Genomic DNA, 17,692 nt, shown 5'->3' with positions numbered 1-17,692 from the left:
TTTTTTTTAGTTTTAGTACTAAGATTTTTTAAATACTGAGTTCCTGTTTTTTTTTTTTTTTTTCTAAGTTTACCATCTTAGTTTCCAAGTTTTTAGTACTTTCATGTGTCTATTTTTATAGATGTTTTGATGTTGTTTGTGAGCCCTAACCTAAGACATATTTCCACCACTATGTAATAAACCATGACATTTTTAATCTGAGTAAAATTCATAACTAAAGAAAGCTGAACGTATGGAGACTTTGTTTTACAAAATCCTTCTTTTCAACCTGTTGATTCACTGTTGAGGAATCAACAGGATCTGCTGCTGATAGAATCACGGAAACAAAACAAACCATGCTGAGAAAAGTGAAGTGGTGTGAGCAGATTTAGTTTTGTGAGAGTTTGTAAAGTGATTTAGTCGTGTTGACGTGTTTGGCAGCTGTTTGCCGAAGTCTCACAGTGTCTCATTGTCCTAAAGTTCCCGGGAAACTAAACCAGCAGCTGTCGCTCCACACACACACGCACACACACACACCCTGCCCCCATATCCTCAAACAACCAAAACAAACCCCCATCACAATCCAAACAATCCCTCAGCTGGGGCTCACCACGGCAAGCCAGGACTCGTTAACCCTTCGTATACTCACACACAAAGTATATATATTTATGAGACATATCACACATGAGATCTAAGTAGTTTCTCCTACACAGCAATGAGATCAAATTCAGAGCAAATAATGAAGAAAAAGTCCAGAAAAAGACCATAGTAATCTCAAATGTCTCTTCTAGTTTCAGAAGAGATCATATTTACTTTAGAAATATCAGAAGTACTAAAACATCAGAAGTCAGAGATCTCATCATGAACTAATTTCTCATTAGATGTTTTAAGCTGCTCCCCATATCATATAATTGTTAGCTAGAAGTTTCAATGCTTAAGTTTCAGCTTACTTTATTTCAGTTAGTTGCCAATGCTACATTTCTTATTTTTGTTTTAGTAATTTTATTTGTTGCTTAGTTTTTTATATTTCTGTTTAGCTTTAGTTTATTTCAGAGCAGTTTTTGTAATTATTGATGCTTTAATAATTCAACTTTTTTCAGTAACTTACTAAGACAGCATTTAGAGTTTTAGCTTAAGTTTTACTTATTTTGTTATGTGCTTTTGTCATTTTTAATAATTAATAATTAATAATAATCTTTTTAGCTTTCATTTGTTTTTATTCCAGTTTTAGTAACTAATAAAAACAAAGTTACATGTTGTTTTACTGTATGACTGGTGACTAGTGACACATCTGTGAAACTGAACTTTCAGTGAAACAACTGAGAACTCAACTAAGTCTCCTGAGCTGCAAAAGAGCAACATTTGAGACTCTAAAGTGAAGTTTCTTGATTCATTTGGCCCATGTACCTGATCACTGGTTGTGACAGGAAGAGATCAGCCCAGAATTCAGAGTATTTCCTGTTTCTGCCGCTTGTTATTTCAAACACAAAAAGGGCTAAAAAAGCCAAACGACTAAACTCACACAGATTTAGAGGTACTTTACTTAGCGCTCCACACAGCCCTGACTAACTACAGTGGCTTACAGATAACACACACACACACACACACACACACACACACACACACACACACACACACACACAAGTGTTAGTCCAGCACACACTGTTCCAGAGAACAGACTTTGGCAGTAATTCAAGAGTTTATTTGTATTGTCAGTGTGTCACCTAAACACACTCCACCCTCATCAGCTCAGATAAGAGAACTCGACACCAGCACACGGGTGTGTGTGCTCTGGTATGATCTTAGCCAGGGTGTGTCTTCGGTTTAACTTCCTCTCATGTACTACCACACACACACACACACACACACACACACACACACAGAGAGAGAGATATTTTCCAGTCCTTGTTGAGGAGGAAACCCCAAAACCACTGCATTTTCTCCCCGCTCACGTCACTGGCTGACGTCACAGCAGCTCAGCCAATCAGAGACTGTTGTCGAGGAAGAACTGAGAACTAGTGTGTGTGTGTGTGTGTGTGTGTGTGTGTGTACTGCTATAGAACACGGAAATACATACAATTCAGCACAAATTCACATTCTGCATCTATACAGACAGGAAATGTACTAAAAAAAACATCTTAGTTTTCCCTGCAAATATATCTCAGTGTTGGTTCATAATTATCACCTCAACTAAAACACATATTTTTTATGAGTTAAATAAATAAATAATAAATAAATAGGGTCAGTGTTTGGGTAGTTTGTAATAATTACTGACTTAATGACTAAAACTCCATAGTAGGTCCTAGTTAGTTCTGTAAGTATGTGTGCTACGTGTATGTTCTTCTTTGTGGTTCTGCCAGCGTAAACACATTCTAAAGTTTCGGTACACTTAGTTCAGTGATCATCAGATGAGCAAACTCTAGTTTGAGCTCCGATCACATAGAGAGTAAAGCTGCTGACCTCTGGTGGACACATTACAGTACTGCGCCAGGCTTTGAAATTAACAAGCGACAAATGCGAATAAATGGGCTTAGGTGAGTAAATACAATTATTATTGTTTTACTTATTATACATTTTATTTAAGAACCGCCGTGGTTAAATAACGCATGTCCTGCCCTCACTGACTTAGATGAGCGGGAGATTCAAATGAAAAATAGCGCGCGTCTTCTAACGACTTTTACCTCAGTGGAAAAAAAGCATCAGACATGTTTTCAGGATCATTAAAGTTGCTGTAAAACTTCATGTAGGTACACGGATATATAATATTCCTCACATTAAACCGCCAAAATAAAATATGACGACCAAAATCAACTTGGATGCTTTAATTTTTGTGCACGTCATCTAATCATTTTTTCACAAATACGTACAAAACAAACATAATTCCAGTATCATAAGTACAAAATAGGTTTTTAGTAAAAAATATTTTGCAAAATACGATTTAATGACAAGCAAATGCCTCAGTTTGGATTAGCGAATAAGGTTTGACTGGCTAACAGATTCGGGGTTTTTCTGCGTTCTGGTTTTCGTCCCGCCTCTCGTTTTAAGTGCACAAAATGTTTGAAAATTTCTAAAAAACACATTTCACAAAGACACTGCATAAAGTTTGTTTATTAACAAATATACATTTTTATTTCCATCTTGTTTCAGTTCTACTGGCTCAAAGAACGTAAAAAAAACTTTAAGACTGGAGAAACTCTTTCTCATACACGCTAAACGTTATAAAAAGTGATCGTTTTCTCTCTGACGCCTCTTTGATTTTCAGCTGTCACTGATCTGAGGTCAGTCCACTGTGCTGAATCGCTGCTGTTGCCATGGTGATCGCCTCCTCTAACGTCTGTTGATCTTCTAACTGCACATACACAAATAGTAAAAAATATATTCTCACTATGACAATAATACTATTAATATAGTTTTTCTTGAATAAAATAAATTTGACATCACCACTGACATACATTTAGTGCGTAGTATTGTAGTATTAACCATGTTTCATACCTGTACTGCTATCTGTGTGCCGTTCTCTGTTGCTAGCAGCGCCACCTGCTGGTAGGGCGACGAGTTCATTTCAGTCATGATGCCATCTGACGTTACTATGGCAACCTGCAGGGCAAACACTGTTAGTGATTTGAGCTTGATGACCACACAATACCATCCATCCCCTAATACCCACCGGCTGCAGCTCTTTGCCATCCGTAACCATGGTGACCTGCTGCCCACCGCCGGCCGTTCGGCCGGGGACAGCGATGGTGGTTCCGTCCTGGGTCACCATGGTGACAGCCGTGCCGAGCACCTGCAGGTGTGAGCTGATGATGTTGTCATCGGCATTATGTTCGTTCTGCTCGGCGTCCTGCGGCGACGCCTCGTAAACCTCTGCATCTGCGCACAAAAATGTTTTCGTAAGTGCCTTCGAATTTACTAAAGGTGAAAGCAAGTCATGCGAAATGAGAAAGAGACGTACCACCATCCTCCACAGTGTCGAAGTCTCCGTGCGCGGTGCGCTTGTGCATGGCAAGCGTGGACGTCTGTCTGTAGGTCTTCCCGCAGTGGCTGCAGGTGTACGGCTTACAGTGCGTGTGAACCACATGATGCTTGTAAAGACTGGAATACTCCGTGAAACTCTTCCCACAGCCGGGAACCGTACAAAGATATGGTTTCTCGCCTGAATGATGAACCAGAATGATGAAACAGACTATAAAGACCATTCACACCCACGAACGATAATGTTCTGTTTATTATAAGTGCGTGTTGCAGTTTTGTTGCCTGTCACTTTAAATGCTTTCAAAAGTCGTATGTCAGCTGGAAAATTTGCAACTAACTAAAATAAGTACTAAAATTGGTAAAACTAAAACTGATTATATATTTATTTTTTAAAAAGTTACCAAAACTTTTTAATAGTAAAATTAAAATGAAAACTGAAAATATAAAGTTAAATACAGTAGTTCTGAAAGTGATTCCAACAGTGTTATTCCTTTGTATTGTAGTTGCGGTGTGAAGTTCACTATTAAAACTTTATCATTATTGTTGTAGTTATCGTTTTTGGTGTGATCTGGCCTTAACAATAACGTTATGTTCACAGTGAAATTTCACATGCAAAAAAGGTCTACTGTCTACAGTGTAGCGATGAATAAAGTCACTTTCAAACCTTGCAACTTTTTGTTGGTCAACATGGCAAATTTCCGTGACCAAAATTTCCGTGCAAAATCTATGTGGTGGACGTTTTCGTCCTTGCGCAAATTCCATTTCGAATTATTGGATTTTGTCTACCTTTTCACATAAGAACGATAAATGTGAATGCAAATATATGAAGTAGATAATTATAAAGATAAATATAACGATAACTATATTGTCGTCTACATCAATGCATGATAATGTTAGGGTTAGTTTATAAGTGAGCTGCAATTTTGTGATCTGCCACTTTAAATGCTGGAGCTCTTTTAAAGTGGTAAGGATTCTGATTGGCTCTGAATGTTTTTAAGGTTCATCAGTTGAAAAAAAAAAATGCCAATTAACTGAATTTTTTTTTTAAGTTAAGGCAATAAAATTGTTAAAACTAAAATAGGTACAAATGAAAGCTAAACAGAAATATATAAATAAAATAATAAAAATGACACAAGCACATACATTTACTAAAACTTAAAGTAAACCTAAAACAAAAAATAAACTAAAGATATTAAAACTTTAATTTAGTTTAAAAATGTTAAAAAAACTTCCTTCTGAAAGTGATTCCAATGATACAGTTCCTTTGTATTGTTATAACTGTCATGTGAAATTCTCTATTTTCTGAGAATTATAATTTTTTTTTTTTTTTTTTTTTTTAACCTTTATCGTTATGGTTATAGCTATCGTCCTACGTTAAGTTCACATTAGCAAAATTTGCCGCTCTATTGTCAACAGTGTTACTCACTTTCAAAACAGTCAGTTTTCTGGTGGTCAACTCCTCAAATTCATGTAAATCTGCACTAGGAACCTTTTTGTAATTTGTGCAAGATTCCCAATTAGATGGATTAGTATTGGAATTAGTGGAGTTTGCCCACGAAATTTGAGCGCTGTGGTTGGCGCCAATAGCTTTGTATATAGCCTTCAGGCGTCCCCAGTTCGAATTTCGGCTTGTGGACCTTTTCCGATCTCATCCCCCCCTCTCATTTCCACTTTGTTCCTGTCTAAATACGGTCCTATCACAAAAAAATGTGAAAACGGCATAAATCGTTAAAAAATATATATATAAAATATGATTACCAGTGTGTATCCTCATGTGGTTCTTGTAGTTGGTGGCGCTGGCGAAGGCTCTCCCGCAGGACGGCTCTGGGCACAGGTACGGCCGCTCGCCCGTGTGCGTCCGCGTGTGAACCTTGCGAATGTTGGACGTGGTGAAGGAGCGTCCGCAGCCCTCGAACGGACACTTGAACGGCTTCTCGCCTGCAAAAGAAAGAGCCACAGCTCAGCTGAATGCTGCGTTTAAACTCACCATTACACAACTGAACTGAGCGCATTCATACCGGTGTGCGTGCGCACGTGTTTCTGCAGGTCTCCGGAGGTTTTGAAGGCTTTGTAGCACATGTCCTCAGGACATTTATAGGGTTTTTCTCCGGTGTGCGTGCGCAGGTGACTCTTGAGCCCATATCCTGTGGCAAAGGCTTTACCGCAGGATGGCACCTCGCACCTGTACGGACGGTCACCGGTGTGCGAACGCTCATGCACCTGTGTGAAACACACACAGATGTTAGTCTCTGGAGGCCTGCTCAGCCCCGGTGCACTGTGGGAAACTCTGTACCTTCAGATGGTGTGCTGTGGTGTAGTATCGGCCGCAGCCTGTGTGTCCACAGCGGAAACTCTTCTCTCCGACCTGCTGGACCTTACCAGAGCTCCAGACCTTCCCCTCAAACATCAGCTGAGAAACACACACACACATATACATTATACACAATGCATCCATCTATTTAAAATTACTGAAATAATCTATCTATCTGTCACACCTGTATGCTGGTCTGCTCCGCTCCATTTGTGTTTTCAATGTTTTCATCAACCTCGACCTCTGACCCCGTCAGCTGTGGATCATCATGTTAAACACCAATTAATGAACGTATGAACTCATGTTTAGAGTTTCATATGTCACGTATATGTTGTTAGACCTTGCTGGCGTAGCTCTCCAGCGTGGCGATGGCCTCGGCGTCGGCGTTCAGCTCCACACCGCCACCCGTCTGGTGATGGATGTACGCCGTACTGCCATCCTCCAGCTGAACGGCCTCCACGGCGCTGGGGTCGAAGCCATCTGTCACACAGAGAGGTCAGAGGTTAAGCACAGTCAGGGACTGTATTTGAGAGAGTTTGCGAATGTGGGCACCTTTAGGCGTGTGGTGGATGAATGCCGTGGTCCCGTCCTCCAGCTGCACGGCCTGACCGTCCTCAAACGCTAACGACTCTAAACACATACACACTTGTCAGTAACACGCTCTATCTGATCCACCACAGCGCTCAGTGGCGTCACACACATTCACACACCTTTCTGCTGGACGCTGACGTGCTGGATAAACGCTGTGGTCCCGTCCTCCAGCTGAACCGTGTTTCCCTCCAACAGACTCCCATCTGAACATCAAAACACCGTCAGATGATCATTGAACATATTTTTTTGAACGTACATATTTTTAACAGGAACCTATGTTATAATACTAATAATATGTGCATATTGTCTCACCGCTGATGCTCTGCTGTATGTAAGCAGTGGATCCATCGCTCAGAGCCACGGCCTGAAGCCCCAAACTCTCCATCATCACACCGCAGCTCTGAACACACACATTATACCTTAATCACACCAGTATCACACAACTATTTTGCTGCAAAATTACAGCAGCACCGTCTAACAAACTACCTGCACTGACTAACAGCGAACTGCAAAATTACGGTCACACAGTGTAACGAATTAGCTGCAAAATTGCGCCTGCACCGTGTTAACAAACCAACCGCCAAATTCCGACCGCACCAACAAACGAACTTACCGCAAAATTACGGCCACACTAAAGAACTAACCACAAAATTACAGCCAATTCATCTAATGAAGTAACCGCAAAATTTTGGTCGCACTGACTAACGAACAAACTGCAAAATTACATCCGCACCATCTAATGAACTAACCACAAAATTACAGTCTAATGAAATAAAATTACAGCCATGACCACAAAATTTAACTAACCGTTACAGCCGACTAAACTAACTGTAAAATAAACCACAAAGAATAAACTAAACTAACAGCAAAATTATAGCCACACCATCTGACAAACTAACTGTAAAATTATGATCGCACCAGCTAATGAACTAGCCCCAAAACTGAACTAACCGCAAAATTACAACCACACCGTCTATTGAACTAACCACAAAAAGCTGATTTTCCTCCTTGTAATAGCATTGCCTAAAATCAATTATTGTTTAAATTTTATTTTGTCAATGATGGTGTTAGCTGTCTTTAATTTTTCCTGATTTTAATTTAAAAAAAAATGTAGTAATAAATTAAATAAAATCAAATCTGTCTAAACAAAGCAATAAATAAAACCAATAACTGTGCCATTATTTTGAATGATAGTGAATCTTTTTTCTTCCAAATTATCATTATCACAATGCAAAAAAAAAAAAAAATCTTATTTATTTATTTTTTTACATTTTTCCTGATCATTTTAGTATTTGTTGTGTTGTAATAAATATAAATTAAAGCTTAATTTTTTTTTTTTAATTAATAAAATGACAAAAGCACCTAACAAAATTACTGCAAAGAATTTCGATTATTCACTCACACCGTTGTTAATCGAATTTTTGCAGGCAAAATACCCACCATCGGGGTTTCAGCATAAAAACAAAACAAAATGGTCACATGAATTTGGCATGTTGACCAACATAAATTTGTTTGGTTTGAAAGTGATTCTGTTTGATGGGCTTCATGTACAGCGGACATTTTGCCGCGAAAAAATAATCACGAACTCGAACTGCGCATTTTTTGCCGTTGCTTAGCAACAGAAGTTGACTACAATAACTCTAGCAGACACTGTTGCTGTTGCTAAGCAACATACTGTCAAGTTGAGTGTCAAAATAACTTAAAAGCACCACATTTGTGCTGCTGCACAAAACACTATAAAAGTACCATGGTACTACCATGTTTTTTTGACATGTACCATGGTAATACCATGGTTTGTTTGAGGAACCCAAGAGCACCATGTAAATCACTTGGAACATGATTATGGTCAATTCAGTACCATGATACACTCTACCATGGTACCACCACAGTACTTTTGTAAGTGTCTGCACACTGCAGATGAACACGGTCACGCGCACGCCGCAGGCCTCGTGTGACACACACTCACGCGCACTCACACACGCACAAACACACACATAGACGGACAGAGCGCGGGAATAACGCGAATAATGTCAGTGTGCGTGTGTCTGCAGCGCTGCTGTGTGTCCGCCACTATCCCATCATTCTCTCTGGAGCAGCAGCAGCGCAGGCTGGGATACTCACCACCGCCAGCGGCCCGACATGCACCGCGACACACAGCAGCGCGGAGCGGCGCGATCACCGGCGGCAACCGCAGCGCCTCAGTCCTCCAGCAGGCGGCGCTATTCATCAAAACCGTAAGATAGTATAGACAAGCAATATTGTTTAGATGTGTTGTGTTTTTAAGTATGAGAAAGAGCTTTAAATATTTCACGGATGTATTGTAGCATCTCAATATAACACATAAATCGTGTTTTGTAATTATAGATGTTAGATATAGTACACCGACAAAAAAAAAAAAAAAATTCTGTTAAAGAATATGGATTATTCCAATAAATACTAAAAATTTATTATAATACAAACGATATTAAATGGTTAACTGTTGTATAGTAAATATTCAGTTCAAAGTATTTAGTAGATAATTCGCTTTGAAAGTTACAAACAACTGATGAAATAAGGTGATTTCCGTGTGTTTGAGCCACAGAGCGCCCCCTGCTGTCCTCGGAGAGACTCACATCCGATGCTTCACATTCAGTTACTCCGTGTCCCATTCTTTCGGCTTCTTTGCGTTTCTGCTCTTAATAACCCGGAACCGGATGAATGTAGCTCACGTGGAGGAAATGTCAGTCACAAGCACTCACTGAGGAAATGTAAATAGCAAAAACTTACCTCATTTAGCTCTATATCTCAAAAAGTTATTTTTTAAAATATCAATACTATTGTTTAAAAGTTGTGTCTGACAAATATTTACAGTATTTTTGTGTCTATTATTTAAGTTATCTTTTATCTAAGTACTATGCGCATACGAAAACTATTAATAATTTACAAATGCATATATGTAATTATTCTTATTTATACTTTTTATTTCTTTGGCTATAAAATGTAAAAAAAAAAGGGAAAAACTGAGACTTAATGTAATTTTCCTCTCACCTGTATCTCAAAAGTAAGCAGATTTGAGTGTAAACTTAATTTTTTGGCCTTATAACATCTGTTTTCATTCCAAATGTGATGAACAATCACATAAACCACATAACAAACACAGGTTATGAACAGCAGCTTTTGTTTACTGTGTAAATCCTGCAGTAAAATCACAATCGACATAAATCTCTGAATCATATTAGTAAATCACATAATCTGCATCTTACTCTCATTATTTACAATGATTAGACTCCAGAGAACAAAAAAAAACAAAAAACATTGGCTATATTAAACCGTCGGCACGATCTGACGACGCTACGTCGCTCGACTCTGATTGGTGGAGAGTTCATCCAATGACAGCAGCGTGGCGCTACATCAGGATATGACATCATCGGCTGATGACCAACATTTAAAGTGCTCTGATTGGCTGATCCGCAGGTGGGCGGATCTCACGTGGAACACGTGCGGCTCACGTTTCGGAACTGAGATTATATTCATGACAATAAAACACGTTTCCCCACACATTCATGTTATTATTATTCATCACCATTACCACAATGGAAAAAAAAATTCTCCTTATTAGTGTAATACAAAAGAAAATGTTCTTGCTACCTTAATACACAAAAACATTCTCAATGTCATTAACGTGATAAACACAAACATTTCTTGCTTATTACTGTAAAACAGAAAAAAAAATCTCGCTAATTACCATAATGAGAAATATATTCTCATTCTCATTACCGTCATATAAAAAAAAAACGTATTTACTATATGGAAAATGATTTTGAACAAAAAAAAAGAGATTTCATTACCGTAATACAGAAGAAATCCTCATTCTCATTACCGTAATGAAAAATTTATACTACGTCTCATTAACAAAAAAAAAAAAAAAAAAAAAAAAAAAAAAACAGATTTACCATAATATGGGAGAATATTCTAAACAAAAACAATTCTAGTTCTCATTATCATAACACAGAAAAAATCTTGTTCTCATTACCATAATACAGAAAAAAAATCTTTTTCATTACCATAATGAAAAAATATATTCTCATTCTCATTACCATCATAAAATAAACATTTACCATGTGGAAAATGATTCTGAACAAAAAAAATTCTAGTTCTCATTACCGTAATACAGAAAAAAACCTTGTTCATTACCATAATGAGAAATATATTCTCATTACCATCGTTACAAAAAAAAAAAAAACATTTACCATATGGAAAAATTATTTTAAACAAAAAATATTTCTCTCATTACTGTAATACAGGAAAAAAATTCAATTTCTCATTACCATAATGCAAAATATATTGTAATTCTTATTAACATTATACATAAAATTATACATAAATATGGAAGATTATTTTTAACAGGAAACTTCTAGTTCTCATTACCATAATGAAAAATATTTACTTAGTGTCATTACCGTTACAGTTTTTTCTATACCAAGAGAGAAAAACATTTTCACCAAAAAAATAATATTGTTCTCATCACAGAAATAATAGCATCTACTAAAATTAAACTGTCTTCAACAAGTACTACCGCAACGTAGAAATAATTTACAATTTAATTTATATATTATTTAATAGCATTACAGTAATGAGAACTTTTTGCATTTTTTGCATCCCAGTAATTTTTCAACAAAACGTGCTTAATCGTCATGAAAATAATCTCAAAATGTAATAAAATAGTTTTGATTTTCTTTAAACAAAATACAATTTCTGTTATTTCTTGTGGTGAAACATGAGCGAGCGTGTTCCTGAGCGTCTTGCGTGAAGATCCCGAAAACATCACCGGAACTGAAGATCACAGAAGCTCAGCAGAAAGACCGTCAGAATCAATCACGTCTGAAGAAAGAGAAACGAAGAGCCGACTTCACTTCCTGAACACATCTGAGGGGCAGCAGCGTCCTGATATATCTATCATCTTCATGTGCTGCCGTGTGTGACGTTATAAGCTCTGGTGAGAGCTGAATGTGTCCGTATCAGTCACGGCACACAGAGGTGTGTCTCAGAGAACGGGGCCGTCACACAACACGCTCTGACCTCCGGACGGGAAAAGCTCCATCAGCCAGTAGCGCGGGTCGGCATAAACTGCACACAGAAAAACAAACACGCATGAGATCTAGAGCTCACAGAGATCACAGGACTGTTTGTGTGGTGTCTTACCCATGTCTCCTGGCTCCAGCCACAGGCTGAAGGAGCTGCAGTAGTTTTGGCATCGCTGGACGGGAAGAACACGAACCGACGGAGAACCTTCGGCCACCACCAGCCAACCCAACACTTGTACGCGCTACAACAACAACAACATGAGATCAGTATGAGACATACACATGTGAATGTGTGTATACACACACATAACGCACATAGTGCATCCTGACCGTGTGTTGTGCATTCGTGCTGTCGGTGATCTGGCAGCGCTGTAGTGTCGTTCCCGTGTTCTCCAGCAGAGGGCAGAGCTCAGTGTCCGGAAACAACCACTGGAGAACGGTCTCTCTGGGACTGGATGAGAAACTCCTGTCACAGACACACACACGAGGATCAAACACACAGATATAGATGCTAAGCCAAGCTATAAGCAAAAATATCTATTTTCATTATCTCCTGACCACTAGGTGGCACTGGGCCAAAACTGTGCAGGTCGCCTGAGGTCATGCTTGATAAAACACACACCAAATTTTGTCTCAAAATGCCAAACTGTTGCAGAGATATAGCCTCATGTCCATTTTTGCATGCTTTTTGTAGAATTCGTTCTCGTGTTATTTGAGAACGGTTTGACTAATCTTTATTTTTGAATTCCAAAATTTTTTTTCCAAAATGGTCTGAAGATGATCTGAACCAGTTTTGGTGAAAATCAGACAAACTGTCTAGGACAAGTTTGGAAAAGTAGGTTTTATAAAATACTAAAAATAGTGAAAAAATATTTTTAAGTTCTGGTATTCATTTGACTCGGAATGAGCCAAGCATTCTAGATGTTAAGTTGCAAAAGTTGTTAGTTTTGTGAATTCTGGCCAAAGCATTTAGAAGTCATGAGCAAAAATAGCCATTTTTCTTATCCCGTTATAACACACACCAAGTTTGGTCTCAAAACACCAAACCGTTAGCCTCACATCCATTTTTGGGTGCTATTCATCAAATTCGTTTGTGTGTTATTCAAGAACGGTTTGACTAATCAATTTGAATTCCATAACTTTTTGCCAGCATGGTCAGAACATGATCTGAGCCAATTTTGGTGAAAATCAAACAAATTGTCTAGGACGAGTTAGAAAAGTAGTTTTTACAAAGTATTAAAAATAGTTAAACTTTATGATTTTTAAATTGTGCTGCTCATTCGACTTGGCATGAGCCAAGGGTTCAGAGGAAAAAGGGAAAAAAAAAATTCTTTTAGACCTTACAGTTCAAAAGTTCTTAGCATAAACATGAGTGAAACTCTGGACAAGTGGTGGCTCTGGAGAGTTTGAGTTAGAGACTCCAAATTTGCTGTGGTTAATGTTGGGACTGTCCTCTATCAGTGTGCCAAATTACACAAGTTTCCCGCAAGCGGTTCTGTGGGCTGCCATAGACTCGAGCGGAAGAAGAATTAGAAGAATGCCAACGGATACAATAACTATCTTCATAATGAGAATGCTGCTGTTACCAGAGCAGGGTGAAGTTGGCAGGTGTCGGCGTGACCGTCTGCGGCCGTGAGAACTGCTCCAGATGAGACACACGCCGAGACAGAGACTCTCCACCCTGAGACACACACATGCACAATCATATTAACCTCCATCATCACACACTCTTTGTGTTTGTGTGTGTAAGTGTGTGTTTGTACCTTGAGCAGAAGCGGCTGCGTCTGTGTCTGTCTGTTGATCCCCACTGATGTTCTCAGCTGCAGCGCTGCCGTCACGCCTGCGCAGGCCGAGCAGTACACATGTGGCATCTGCAGCGCGCCGGACGCCCACCACTCGTGAAAACCTGCACACACACGCACACGTGTTGAGATGGACATGTGGAAAGTGTGGAAAGAGTGGTGCATGTCTGAAGGTGTCTTACTGTGCAGGTTGTGTTTCCTGGCGATGGGCAGCTCTAGCAGGCGCGCGTGACTGAGAGGAGACGAGCTGTTGAGTCCTGCCGCGCTCATGGAGTCCAGCAGCGGTGGGCTGTAAGGATACGTGAACACCAGCACCGCGATCAGCAGAACACCCACCGCCAACACCAACTGAACACAGAACAGATAAATACACATCTGTGACACAACACACATGACGAAACCCCCCCCAACTATATAAATAAATGTTTGTCATATATTATATTATAATAATTTATTATTTATATCTAAGAGATATTTAGGAGAATAACTGACACATTTCTAATATATTACATATTCAAAATGTATTTTAAAAACAATCCACAAGTAACCGCATACAACAAAAATTATAAAGATGATACATTTTCATTTTACATTTTTAAATTTCTAATCTTTTTGTGAAATTGTCATAATAATGTAATTAACTAACATGACAATATATAAAAATAATTTTCTTTTTTATTTGTGTTTTTATAAGCCTAACAAATGTAAATAGAAAATGACCATCTATTAAAAAAATGTTAATATAAAATGATTCAATGCACCTGCTTAGATGAGTCATTATTTATTATTCATAATTAATGTAATTACATTTAATTTAATTATGTAATTTACTTATGTGGCCACAAAGATCATTTTCTGTTTCATTATATTTCTATAATACAAGAAAGTAAACTGAATATTTTTAAATATATATGCAATATAAATATCTTTATAATGTTACTTTAAAGATTATTTTTTATTTTACTACCAATATTGACAAAAACATGTACAAATTTCAGTAATAATGCAATTAGTACAGTTACTGAAAATATTTTGTGGGATCAAACAAACACTAATACACAGTTGTTGTTTTTTTGGGAGAGATTTGCATGAATAAAAATGTGCCTTATAATATGTTTAAAAATATATTAATATAAAACAAGTTTAAAAAATAATTACCTAAATATTTTTTCATACCGTCCATTTTATAATTTAATTTAGTTACTGGAAGGCATTTAATCTACTTTTTTCTACGATCTACTTGTTTTATATAAAGATCATTTTCTGTTTCATTATATTTCTATAACATAAAAAAGTACAAATATTACTTTAAAGATTATTTTCGGTTTTACTATCAATATTGTCAAAAACATGCTTGCATTAATATGAACAAAAATAGCAGAAGTGTTGTGTCAGATCCAAAATCAACAAATGCTAAAAACATAAAATAATACATTAAATATTTATAAATTATTTTATAAAAAAATGTATATTCATTATGTGTATAATGTATATAATAATGTAAAAAAAACTAATATAAAATTAATCATATTTTACAAATATTTAATATTCTGTGTAAAAATATGTATTTGGATTTTTATATTACACTTTTTTTTTTATTTGTTTTTTTTTTTTGAGAGCTGTCTTCATTTGCTCAGCCTGTATTCCGTCTCTTCACTATACATGATTCCTCATGTTTTTCTTCTGTGTGTATGATCATCTTGTTTCTCGCACCTTGATGGTGGCCCTCAGGATGGGGAACTGCGGCGGGTCCCTGCGAGGCTCGTTGGTCTCCAGCACCTGCTTGATGAACTTCTCGATCTCTCTCTCGGACATCCCATAGCGGTATCCGGACTGCCGCAGGATGTCGATGCTCTCCGACAGCTTATCATAGATGCAGGGTTCACTGAGAGACGAGCCCATGATATATCAGTGTGTGTGTGTGTGTGTGTGTGTATGAGTGTGTGAGTGTGTGTGAGTCAGGGCCTCATCTTCATCACCAGCACCATCATCATCTTCATCATCAGCAGAAGGAAGAAGAAGAGTGTGGAAAGAACTGCAGGTGTGTATTTAGTCAGGTGACTGTGTGTGTTATGATGTGTGTGTGAGTGCTGTTTGTATCTGAGTTGTGTGTTGTTCCGTGTTTCTATCCTAAATCCCGGGAGAACGCGTTTGCCTTCATGACTGACGAGCTCTGGAACACAACAGAGTTCACAATCACGTCACATCACTGATTAAACACACGACAGTATCGACACATTCATCAGCTGACTAGCTCTGTCGCCAAAACACTCTCAAATACAGACTCTATCAGCCGCTTCCCACACCAACACTGCTCTACAAACACGAATAATCGTCTTACCGTCGCGTCCGGGCGGTTTGACGATGATTTGACGGTGATTTCCGGCAGTTTAGTGAGTTATTTCACTCACTCGATCACGTTAGCACTGCTCGAGCTGCCTGAGCTGCGCGCGACACTCATCTGCGCGTTCACGAGCGCGGATTCGACACGATCGTCGCGATAACAAAACATTTATCAGCGACGTTTTCGTTCGTTGTGATTAGATGATTGATTAAATAATTATTTCGAGTTTTCTGTAGTTTGTTCGCTCAAATATATGACTTGTAGTTTGTGGATAATAATAAGCGAAAGTGCCGTTGTAAATGATCAGATGGAGGTTTAAACTCCATAAACCTTGACCTGACTAAATATTAACTCGAAATATCAGATTTCATGTTAAACGTGCACGTAGGTTACAGCACGACACGAGTTATTATATAAACTATTTATTTTGGCTCAAATTCATAGCATATCTTTTATTTGTACACAAATCACACACACACTTATACTGTTTTTTTTTACACAAATTTCAAAAATCCTGTCTTTTATTATGTTTTTATTGTGTTTTATTGTGTTAGCTGTATTTCCGAAGTTATTTTTACTTTAGAATAAGCTAGCTATATATATACACACACACACAAACATCTAATTTACTAATTTATTATTCATTGTTTATTTTTATTATAATTTATTTACATCTAATATTTTTGTGAAATTGTCAAAACAATGTACATAACTAATTACAATATGTATATATATATATATATATATATATATATATATATATATATAAAAGATCGTAGTCATTATTTATGATTAATAATTATTGTAATAATACTTAAATAAATAAAGATCTTTTTTTTCGTTTAATTATATTTGTTACATAAAAAAGTACACTGAATATTTTAAAATATATATGTAATATAAATATTTTTATAATATTACTTTAGATTATTTTCTGTTTTACCATTAATATTGACAAAAACATGTAAAGACTGTGTTAGCTGTATTTTTTAAGTTATTTTTACTCAAAATAACTGGATTTTGATTGAAATTAATTGAAATGCACAATGAAAAAACATGATTTTTGAAAATTGTTAAAAGTTATCTGTTTTTGCAACTAAACTCTTCTCATAGATATATATATATATAATGTAATATATGAATATAGGTATTTATATCAAATGTATTTTATTACACTATTTGTGTCTTGTTCAACAAAAATACATTTTATACGCTTTTCTGGAATGCAGCAAATGTGGCGTGTTCATAATTAAGCTAATATGTTAAAATAATATTGTAAGACACACCAATTTGCAATATCAAGCTGTTTTGTACAGCTAAAAATAGCTGGATGCGGATGAGACCGGAAGCCACGCCCATATAATGTACATATGGCCACGCCCACTCTTAAAGGAAAAAAGGCGGATAAATAATTTTTATAAAGCTGAACGTAATTTTCATTTTTTAAATTTTAGCAAAAATGCAATTAGTATAATTACTGAATATATTTTGTGGCATTATACAAACAATAAAACACTGTTTTATTTATTTTGTGAGAGATTTTCATGAATAAAAAAATTGCATTTGTTTCCAAAAAAAAAAAAAATACTGCAATTATTATAAAACATGTTTAAAACATGGTTAACAT

At 37.0% G+C, this 17,692-nt stretch overlaps 2 protein-coding genes across 4 annotated transcripts; both read right to left on the bottom strand.

Moving 5' to 3' along the window:
* Positions 1–3,069: 3,069 nt before the first annotated feature.
* Positions 3,070–9,075, bottom strand: znf76 (zinc finger protein 76). 3 transcript variants are annotated; one of them, XM_051105330.1, is made up of 13 exons: positions 8,978–9,075; positions 7,169–7,256; positions 6,976–7,059; positions 6,818–6,895; positions 6,606–6,745; positions 6,450–6,521; positions 6,248–6,364; positions 5,973–6,174; positions 5,713–5,892; positions 3,935–4,135; positions 3,647–3,852; positions 3,472–3,576; positions 3,070–3,328 (listed from the first exon to the last, which is right to left on the bottom strand). In XM_051105330.1, the coding sequence occupies exons 2-13, from the start codon at positions 7,242–7,244 to the stop codon at positions 3,245–3,247; spliced, it is 1,545 nt and encodes a 514-aa protein (XP_050961287.1). In that variant the 5' UTR covers positions 7,245–7,256; positions 8,978–9,075; the 3' UTR covers positions 3,070–3,244. The 3 variants fall into 3 exon arrangements, with proteins under 3 accessions (XP_050961287.1, XP_050961286.1, XP_050961288.1); XM_051105329.1 differs by lacking the exon at positions 8,978–9,075 and adding an exon at positions 8,715–8,971; XM_051105331.1 differs by lacking the exon at positions 8,978–9,075 and adding an exon at positions 8,749–8,971.
* A 921-nt stretch (positions 9,076–9,996) lies between these two features.
* cunh6orf89 (chromosome unknown C6orf89 homolog) lies at positions 9,997–16,199 on the bottom strand. Its single transcript, XM_051105328.1, has 8 exons — positions 16,063–16,199; positions 15,435–15,894; positions 13,904–14,069; positions 13,683–13,825; positions 13,506–13,600; positions 12,250–12,385; positions 12,038–12,161; positions 9,997–11,962 (listed from the first exon to the last, which is right to left on the bottom strand). The coding sequence occupies exons 2-8, from the start codon at positions 15,621–15,623 to the stop codon at positions 11,880–11,882; spliced, it is 936 nt and encodes a 311-aa protein (XP_050961285.1). The 5' UTR covers positions 15,624–15,894; positions 16,063–16,199; the 3' UTR covers positions 9,997–11,879.
* Between the last annotated feature and the right edge of the window lie 1,493 nt (positions 16,200–17,692).

The sequence above is a fragment of the Labeo rohita genome, unplaced genomic scaffold (assembly GCF_022985175.1).
Source record: "Labeo rohita strain BAU-BD-2019 unplaced genomic scaffold, IGBB_LRoh.1.0 scaffold_96, whole genome shotgun sequence".
NCBI classification, from domain to species: Eukaryota; Metazoa; Chordata; class Actinopteri; order Cypriniformes; family Cyprinidae; genus Labeo; species Labeo rohita.
Note: the sequence above shows the minus strand (reverse complement) of the source record. Positions and strands in the feature narration are given on the sequence as shown.